Genomic DNA, 10,348 nt, shown 5'->3' on the forward strand with positions numbered 1-10,348 from the left:
TACATGATCATCTCTCCCTTCCTCTCCTTCACCCCAAATCTTCCTCTTTGCTTTCTCCCACATGTGTAACATCTTTCCTCCCCTCTCACCCATCCCCTTCTGCCATCCCTTGTGCCCTCCCTCTATCCCTCCATCCCTCCCATCCCTCGTGCAGCATATCCCTTTGCCTAGCTTCCATCCTTCCCTTCCTTCCATCCCCCTGTGCAGCAGAACCCTTTGCCCAGCTTCCATCCTTCCCTCCCTCCCATCCCCCTGTGCAGCAGAACCCTTTGCCCAGCTTCCATCCCTCGTGCAGCATAACCCTTTGCCCAGCTTCCGTCCTTCCCTCCCTCCCATCCCTCTGTGCAGCAGAACCCTTTGTCCAGCTTCCATCCTTCCCTCCTTTCCATCCCCCTGTGCAGCAGAACCCTTTGCCCAGCTTCCATCCCTTGTGCAGCATAACCCTTTGCCCAGCTTCCGTCCTTCCCTCCCTCCCATCCCCTTGTGCAGCAGAACCCTTTGTCCAGCTTCCATCCTTCCCTCCTTCCCATCCCCTTGTGCAGCAGAACCCTTTGCCCAGCTTCCATCCTTCCCTCCTTCCCATCCTCCTGTGCAGCAGAACCCTTGCCCAGCTTCCATCCTTCCCTCCCTCCCATTCCTCGTGCAGCAGAACCCTTGAGCACCCGCTGCTGCACCCGCCACGCAGCCAAACCGCCGATGACCCTCGATCCTTCCCTCAAGGCCTTCTCGCTGGGGCCGTCTGTGTACTGATGACACAGAAGAAAATGAGAAATGTAGGATGTAGAGTAGTGATGATAAATACATGGAGATGGACACAGGGGAGATGCTGAATGGGGAAGTATAGGGGGCACAGAGAAGAGAAAGATAGTACACAAAGATGGATGATGAGCATATTGAATAAGAAATGTCAAATTAGCAGAAGATCATGGTGAGTGAGTTAAGAGAAGACACAGGGAAATAGAAACCAGAGCTTGAGACAAGCATGACTTGAAAAATAAAATGATCAGACAACAAAAGGTAGAAAAAATTAGATTTTCTATTTTGTGATTAGAAAATATTAAAATGGAAATGTTTATCCTGCCAGTGCTGGTATTAGACATGGGTAGGGCCCAGGGCAGAAATTTGGGAGGGGACCCCAAAGCCCACCACTAGCCCATGCCATCTTCAGTTTCCAGTAGGCTTAGGGCTTTCTCTAGCCAGGGGGCAGTTGCCCTTATTGTACTCCTTAGTCTAACACCATCCCTGGCATGTGTGATCTTTATATTTTGCACAGTATACAGTAGGAGAAAATGGATCTTTCTATTTCTTTGGTGTTGTATTACATGGAAGGTGTGGGTTCTTGGGATTTGGGTTTATGTTTATCATTTTTGGTCAGCTATTATGTATTTGGCATTTATTTGTGTTTTGTGTGTGTGAAAGAAGTATTCAGCTAGGATGAATTTTCTATGTAGCATTCAGTTTTCCTGATAGTGGAGGGGTTATTGTATGGGGAGATGGGTTTTGTTGATCCTTTTTCTGTATTTGTGATTTATAAAATGACAGTTGTACAGAATATTGTTTCTTTTTATACTTTAATAAAATGAGTTCAATATAAAATCATAACTATTCAAGGCTTGTGCAGATGGGATCAGACAGAGTAGATGGGATCAGACAGAGACAGAGTATGGGATGGGGACACATTTTTTCCCCACATCATTCTCTACTTACTACTCTTTTGGATTCTGCCAGGTTCTTGTAACTTGGATTGGCCATTGATAGGAGAAGGTTTCTTGGCTAAATGGACCTTTCAGCTTGACCCAAAAGGGAAGTTCATATGTCAAAGTTGCTTTAGTTTTCTGCAGTGAACAAAATACTATGAATGCCTTTTTATTTTCAACCTTTTGAAATATTTTCTTGTTCATAAATAACGAGTTCTCTGGAGACTCATTTATTGCTGCAATTAATGGGCAACTCATATTTTGAATTTTAAAGGCCTCACCTCTTCAGCATTCTGGTTCCATCTCAGCAGCCCTGGAGCATATGGTTGTTTATATGAAATCGATAAATGCTTAGATGTCAGAAAACAGAATGTGCCTAAATATTGATAAGACTCTAATTATGCTATTAAGCAGGGCTCCAATTATAAATAAACCAATGCATTTGAAAATAGATTAATGGTTATTCTATTCAAATTACTTCTGAATCTCAGAATTTGGGAGTTATTCTTGATTCCTCTTTATTGCTGCAGGCACACGTTAAAGCTATTTTTGGATACTGACAATTTCCTTATTGTGATTCAATTAGCCATATCATACCTTGATTACAATAGTAGGATCTTGTGGGGGACTCCATAATGTTGTTTTTTGTTCAGTGCAAATTGCACAAAATTCTGTAGCTCATATGATATCAGGGGGCAAGTTAGTCTGAACGTGCCTGCTTTGTTGTATTTTTTTTTATTTTTATTTTTTTACAGTGGCTCCCAGTTATGAAGAAAGTTCATTTCAAAGTCCTTTTGTTAATTCATAAAGCTTTAAATGATAAAGCTGCTGGATAGATTTCTGCTATGCCAAATAGTCAACAATCCATTCAGACACTTAAATCAGAAGGAGACATTTTAGATCAGTGTCCTGTGTCCTGTGGCACACCAGGGTGTTGCAGCAGTTTCCAGGTGTGCCACAAGATGCCGGTGAGGAGGAAAAGCACCGGCTCCGGCTAACTGCTTATAGGACGTGCCTCTCGTGGCGAGAGGCATGTCCTGTAGGCCACAGTTCTTCAACCGCCGGTCCGCGGACCAGTGCCGGTCCGCAGAAAATTCCTGCCGGTCCGCACAGGACCGACGAGATGGACGCCGTTAAATTTCCTGCCCCGGTGGTGTTCGCGGAAATCTTCTGTTCTTCCCAGCCTCGGGCGATCAAGACAGGCTGCCGACGTCAGCCATTCCCTCTGTGAGTCTCGCCTATGCGGAAACAGGAAGTTGAAACAAAATAGGCGGGACTAGAGAGGGAAGGTCCCAATGTTGGCAGCCTGTCTTGATCGCTGCCCCTGCCGAGTCGCTGAAGAGGGCCGCGGGGAAAGTGCAGGCAGAGAGGAGATGGTCAGCGTGCGCGGGGAGGTCAGCGTGCCGATTGGGGCCATCAGCAGCGTTTGTGCTGAGAGTCTGCCCACGTGCAGGATGCGGCGGGGTAGGGGCCTCCGGCTCGTCTTGGGCGGCAGGGCCTGTGGTGCAAAGCTGTTTTTGCCGCCTTGGGGGGGGGTCGCGAATGTGCAGGGTACAGTAGGAGTAAGATCATGGGGAGCCTTCAACAGTGGCTGTCTCCTCTCCTAGCAGCTCTGTACTTACCAGGGCAGTGATTCACTTTGGCAACTTCCCCTTTCCTCAGAGGTGGCAACGGACCCAAGGCTGCCTAAGGAAATCACTGCTGCAGGCAAGTACTGAGAGCTGCTGGAAGGAGAGGAAGCCACTGTTGGAGGCTGGGAAGCTGCTGGATAAAGGGAGAGCTGCTACTGGACCTGGAGGGAGGTAGAAGGAGAGATGCTACTGGGAGGGGAGGAGGGAAAGGGATAGGAAGAGAGTTAATGTTGGATAGGGGGAAGGAGGGAAGGGAGAAGAGAAAAAGGAAAGAAACAGCTGGCAGGGAGATTACAGTAGGGGAAGGGGGTCAGGGTGGAATGGAGAGATCAGATGAGGGAAAGGGGAGAGACAGAGGAATGAGAAAGTAGAGAGAGATTGATGCTGGAAAGGGGGTCAGCAGAGAAATGAGAGAGGGATAAAGATGCTAGATCTGGTGTAGGAGAGATAAAAATGAAGAAAGCAGTGAAGCTGGAATGAATGATGTAAAAAGGAGAGAGGAGGCACAGGCTGGATGTAAAGGGGAGAGGGGCATAGAAAGAAGTCAGATACATATGGAAGGGGGAGAGGCCAGACAGTGGATGGAATGGGCAGACGCTGGAAGGAAGAGTGGAAAGAAGATGAAAGCAGAGACCACAAAAGGTAGAAAAAAATCATTTTATTTCTATTTTGTCATTACAATATATCAGATTTGAAATATATATCCTGCTAGAGACATAACTGAGGACTGCAAAGCCTAACACTATTCCTATCATGTGTGACTGCAGTATTCTGTTAGCATGATATTTCTGTGTAGCATTCTGTAATAATTTGGCTTGTTCAGTTTTCTTGATAGTAGAGGGGATATATGTGAAGGGGAGGGGAGACAGGGGTTTTGTTGGTCCTTGCTCTGAATATTTATATTTATAAAATGACAATTGTACAGAATATTGTTTCTTTTTATACTTTAATAAAATACTTCAATATAAAATCATAACTGAGGCTTGTGAAGATGGGATCAGATGGTTTGTGGGCACCGAGCTTGCGGAGAAGGGGCGAAAATGTGTTTTTTTATTTCGGTCTTAGTAGTTTGCCGGTCCACAAAATAATTCTTTTATTTCTGCCGGTCCACGGGTGTAAAAAGGTTGAAGAACACTGCTGTAGGCAGTCAGCAGGCACCGGCACCTCTCCTTCTCACCAGTTCCTCTCCTCCTCTCTCCACCTCTCCTTTTCCATCCCCCTCCCCCCCCCCACCAGAGGTAATAGACTCAGTGCTGCAGCTGGAGGGCATCCACATATGTAACTGATGCTTTACATATGGGAAAAACTTTATATAATTACCTCCTTAACGTACCCCTGATGATGCCACAGTGGCTTAGTAAAAGGGGGGGGGCGGAGCGGAGCATCTTGGGTGCTGTCTTGATGAAGGAACCTCTCTGCCCTCCACGTGCTCTCCCCCACCACGTGCGCACATTCACTTCTCCCCCCACCGCACCTCTAGCTGTTCGCCAGCATGAACAGCGGCTCCAACCTGCTGTTCGTGCTGGTCTTGGTGCTCCCCTCTGACGTTACTTCCGGATCCCGCCACTAGGAAGTGACATCAGAGGGAGACATCAGAGGGTTTTGAAGGAATTAAAGGAGGAGATAGCGGAACTACTGCAGCAAATTTGCAACCTATCCTTGAAAACAGGCGTAATCCCAGAGGATTGGAAGATAGCCAACGTCACGCTCATCTTTAAAACAGGATCAAGTCTGCCCAGGGATAGGGGGGGCTATGGTTTATTAAATGTACATTGGTATGCTATGGCTTGTCAGATGAGACATATTAATGATTGGTTTAGAGGAACATCTGATTTTTCTGCTACACCACTGGATTTATCTTTGCTGGCTCCATTCCATGTGAGCTATTTTCTACATGTGGCGGATCCGAGGATGCATCCTTTGGTGTCTCATTACCCCATTTTTACGCCGGCCAGAAGGACATGGAGATGGGTCTGTAAAATTGTCTTCTAGGGTGTCTTTATATTTGCCTATACTGGGCAATGGAGCTTTCCAGCCGGGCATGCAAAATGCCACCTTTCGTAGGTGGCAAGCACAAGGTCTACAATATCTTTTTCACCTGTTTTCGGAGGAGGGGAGCCTGGTCACATTTGCCGAGCTGCAACGAACTTTTGACCTACAGGCTAATGATCTCTTCGCCTATTACCAGATCCGTCACTATGTTCAGTCCCTCCCAGTGGCTGCCCTTACTGAAGTCTGCAGGGAGGCGCTTTCAGAACTCTTCAGCCTTTCAGCCCAACAGAGGATTCCTCTACGATTTTATATTGTGGGGATCCAGGATTGCCAACCAAGTACGAATCTGGATATATTAGCGATAGCATGGGCTGAGGACTTGCATTGCCAGTTGACTGCTCAACAGTTACAACGGGTCCTGAAGAACATTCAGAAGGTGTCACCCAATATTACTCACTGGGAAATGCAATTGAAAATTGTTCTTAGATCTTACATTACACCGGAACGTGCAACCCGGATGGGGATTACTGCATTGCATTCTTGCCCGAAATGCAATCAGGCTCACGCATCTTTGAGTCACATGTTTTGGGCCTGCCCCGCAATCCAACTGTTTTGGAGACATCTTGGCCTATATACCACATCACTTTGGGGAAGGCAATGGCTTCCACAACCGAGGGCGTTATTTGGATTTTATAATATAGCCTTGCCGAAACCCAGGGGACTGTCAGCATTTATCTCCAGAGCCCTTTTGATGGGGAAAAAAAGCCATCCTCACCAACTGGCTCTCCCATGATCCCCCATTATATGCACAATGGAGATCCCTAATGATAGTGCACGCAACACTGGAGAGACGCATGGTGGGAGACTTGACTCTTGGCCCGGGTCGCAAATTTTGTCAGGTGTGGGAGCACTTCTGGCAGGACCTCACACTGCGTGCTCGCAGTAGACTTTTGAATCTTTAAGATTTTATTCCCACTCTCAGCTGTTGGACTGGCCATGGATTCTTGGGGAAGGGAGGGGAGGGGAACTGATTATATTGTTGAAAATGTTATTTCCTGAATGGCACTACTGTTTGTATTTGCTTCTTACTGCTGGAATAATAAAAATCATTTAAACATAAAATAGGATCAAGAGGTGACCCGGGAAACTACAGACCGGTGAGTCTGACCTCGGTTCCGGGGAAAATGGCGGAAGCACTGATAAAAGAAAACATTGATGAACATTTGGAAAGAAACAAACTTCTGATAACAAGCCAACATGGTTTCTGCAGGGGGAGATCGTGCCTAACTAACTTATTGCACTTCTTCGAAGGAATTAAACGGATGGACAGAGGAGACCCCATAGACATCATATACCTTGATTTCCAAAAAGCCTTTGACAAGATGCCTCACAAGCATCTACTCCGGAAACTGAAGAACCATGGGGTGGACGGAGACGTACATAGATGGATCAGAAACTGGTTGGCGGGTAGGAAACAGAGGATAGGGGTGAAGGGCCACTTCTCGGACTGGATGAGGGTCACGAGTGGTGTTCCGCAGGGTTAGGTGCTCGGGCCGCTGCTATTTAATATATTCATAAATGATCTAGAAACAGGGACGAAGTGTGAGATAATAAAATTTGCGGATGATACAAAACTATTCAGTGGAGCTGGGACTAAAGAGGAATGCGAAGAATTGCAAAGGGACTTGAACAAACTAGGGGAATGGGCAGCGAGATGGCAGATGAAGTTCAACATTGAGAAATGTAAAGTATTGCATGTGGGAAGCAGAAACCCGAGGTACAACTATACGATGGGAGGGATGTTATTGAATGAGAGTACCCAAGAAAGGGACTTGGGGGTAATGGTGGACATGACAATGAAGCCGACGGCACAGGGCGCAGCGGCCACTAAGAAAGCGAATAGAATGCTAGGTATAATCAAGAAGGGTATTACAACCAGGACGAAAGAAGTTATCCTGCCGTTGTATCGGGCGATGGTGCGCCCGCATCTGGAGTACTGCGTCCAATATTGGTCGCCGTACCTTAAGAAGGATATGGCATTACTCGAGAGGGTTCAGAGGAGAGCGACACGTCTGATAAAAGGGATGGAAAACCTCTCATACGCTGAGAGATTGGAGAAACTGGGTCTCTTTTCCCTGGAGAAGAGGAGACTTAGAGGGGATATGATATTGACTTTTAAGATCATGAAGGGCATAGAGAGAGTAGAGAGGGATAGATTCTTCAAACTTTCGAAAAATAAAAGAACAAGAGGGCACTCTGAAAAGTTGAAAGGGTACAGATTCAAAACGAATGCTAGGAAGTTCTTCTTTACCCAATGAGTGGTGGACACCTGGAATGCGCTTCCAGAGGGCGTAATAGGGCAGAGTACAGTACTGGGGTTTAAGAAAGGATTGGACAATTTCCTGCTGGAAAAGAGGATAGAGGATTACTGCACAGGTCTTGGACCTTTTGGGCCGCTGCATGAGCGGACTGCTGGGCATGATGGACCTCAGGTCTGACCCAGCAGAGGCATTGCTTATGTTCTTAATTATGGCAACCAGCAACATGAAACTGCTTTTTATTTGAAAACATTTGACTTAAAGTTATACATAGGCTAAGACAAATAGAGCATAGATGTGTTCGTTATATATAGTGCCTCTTTACTTGCATTTTAGATTGTATCTGATCATAAGTAGGATACTCTTGACCAGCCTTGTCCAATTTTTTTGTAATGGGGGGGGGGTCACATTTTATATTTTGTAACATATTGAGGGCCAAAATGCACGCTGTTGTATTTTGGCCATGTTTTGTCAAATAGTGGTAAAATATGATAGTGCATTATCTCCTCCCCCCCCCCCCCCCCTCAGCTTTTACCCAGTCTCGCTTTTGCTCAGGTAACCCTCTCCTCCAGCCTTCCCTCATATGGCTTCAGCAGCAGAAATGGGATTCCTGCTTCCTCACCACGACTTGGCTCTCTGTAAGCTTGAGCCATGCAATGCTGGAAGTTCAGGTTGGTTTGGTGGTTTCAAGTCTTGTGAAGCTTGAAACTGTGACATCAACCCAAACTTCCAGCGCTGACTTGCCAAGCTTCCGAGGATCTGAAAAAAGCACTTGGTGGACTGGGTTCTGGACCTAGGACCATAGGTTGGACAAGCCTGCTCTTGACGGTCGTCACTATTGGCACTAAATGGGCAAATGCATGAAATGAAGCACAATCCGCATATTCCTGCAAATCTGTCTAGGGCTATGATGTGAATATGATTTATAAAAGAGCTCTTCAGTGTCCTTGAGGAAGGGCACAGAAAAAAACAATTTGTTTTATTACATCCAGTTTTTGATGAATGATTTTCTTTTTAACAAGCATGAACAAGGAGATTCCCTGTTTCTTCACAACTCTCCTATAAATATGACTAAAGGATATAATAACAGCATAGACAATATGGACCAATGATAAGAACTTAACTGGGTGTCTCTTTTCTTCCATAGGTCAGTGAAGGAGCTGAGTGTATTTTCATCCCACGAAAGCTCTTTTTGGAGGAAGCCCCTGCTAAATCCAGACGGATTGCACAGGAACTGGTGAACACCTACCCCACAGAGAAAATGATTAGGGAGAAGTATGAGAGACAGCAAGCATGGAATACTTACAAAGCTATGCTTATTGGAGGTCAGCCAGGGAGAAATGCTAGACTTTCCTCAGCCCGTTCTTTTATATAAAGATAAGAAACTGTGGTAAGCTTTTAAATGTTTACCAAGTAAGTTTTCATCATCAAGTAGAAAAAGCCCAAGAGTTGGGTTGAATAGAAGTTTCTGAATTAATCAGGACATTATGTAAAAAGAAATCTGCTGATTCTAACTGGAAAGAAAAACTGCAGAGCCCTGTTTTGGCAATTTGGAAGTGGAAACCAGGCTGTGTGATGTATCTACCACATGAAAAGAATTAGTTCTCATTGGTGTAGCTGTCTGTGGTACTTGAAACTGAGCTTCCAGGAAGGAGCTAGCTGTAATGAGCTGCACTGCTTTGAACTGCTCAAAGCCAGATGAATACTTTTAGAAGCAAAGTTGTTGTGGCCTTTTCCTCCAGTCACGATTTAAATTCACTAGCATGCTAAGTTAGCATTTATATAAAAAGCATTTATTTATGTTTAAGTAAATAATATGTTAACCTTACTGCTGCTTTTATTTGCCATTTCTGAATTCATATTCTTGTGTAGTTTTAAGTCAACATGAAAGCTGTGATAAAGGATGAAGCCTAGTAAATTAACACACAAAGCAGGATTATCCTCCTGCCTGGTCAGCAGCAGTGCTTTGCTGGAGCTCCTGGCTGTCATTTTCTAGAGACAACCGCTAGAGGCAAGAGCAAGTGGGGTTCACTCCTGTCCCCATAGAACCAGCAGGGATTTTAGGTAGGCCCAGGAGGGGCCCTAGTCTGAGTGGAGGGGGAGGGGGTGGAAGTGAGCATAGACCTGACAGGGGGACTGGTAGGAGGGGGGGTCTTGTCTCTTTAGAAGGGTGGGATAGAGGGAGAGAAATCTGAACAGGAGCTGTGTGCTTCTAAGGATGGAGGGGAGGGCGAGGGCGAGGGAGGAGGATGGCAACACTTTTGGCGAAGACCTGGAAGTTAACTGGGCACTGGCCAATATTCAAACCAGTGCTCAGTTAAGACCCTGCATAAAGTTAGGACAGCCTTTTTTCTGTCCTAACTTTATATAGTTGCTCAGCCAGTTAGTGGAATGAAAATCACTGCTAACCGACCAAACTTCCACTCCATCCTAATTCCATCCTGGACATTTAAAATGCTTTGAATATCTAACCCTTTGGGTTTGGTTTTTTTTTTATTTTTACAGTGTCATTATAGATACATATTATGATTCTGGCAAGCAACACCCCATCCCCCTCCATCCAATCACAACTTGAACCATCATCCAACTCCCTACAATCTCCCTGTGTCAGCATTAACCCCTCTCCTCATCCCCAAGTGTCAATATCATCACTACCTTTCCCTGCCAACAGAAGAGGCAGCTGATTCTCCTTCTCCCCATCCCCCCAATT

At 45.7% G+C, this 10,348-nt stretch overlaps 1 protein-coding gene across 4 annotated transcripts in view; it reads left to right on the forward strand.

Annotated features, from left to right (window-relative positions):
• Positions 1–9,754, forward strand: part of LOC117360706 — a 205,139-nt gene extending 195,385 nt beyond the window's left edge. For all 4 annotated transcript variants that reach the window (XM_033944957.1, XM_033944948.1, XM_033944971.1 and 1 more), the window contains one exon: positions 8,786–9,754. In XM_033944957.1, coding sequence (XP_033800848.1) covers positions 8,786–9,013 — 228 coding nt within the window. In that variant the 3' untranslated portion in view covers positions 9,014–9,754. The remainder of the gene's footprint in view (positions 1–8,785) is intronic.
• Positions 9,755–10,348: the final 594 nt, after the last annotated feature.

The sequence above is a fragment of the Geotrypetes seraphini genome, chromosome 1 (genome assembly GCF_902459505.1).
Source record: "Geotrypetes seraphini chromosome 1, aGeoSer1.1, whole genome shotgun sequence".
Taxonomy (NCBI): Eukaryota; Metazoa; Chordata; class Amphibia; order Gymnophiona; family Dermophiidae; genus Geotrypetes; species Geotrypetes seraphini.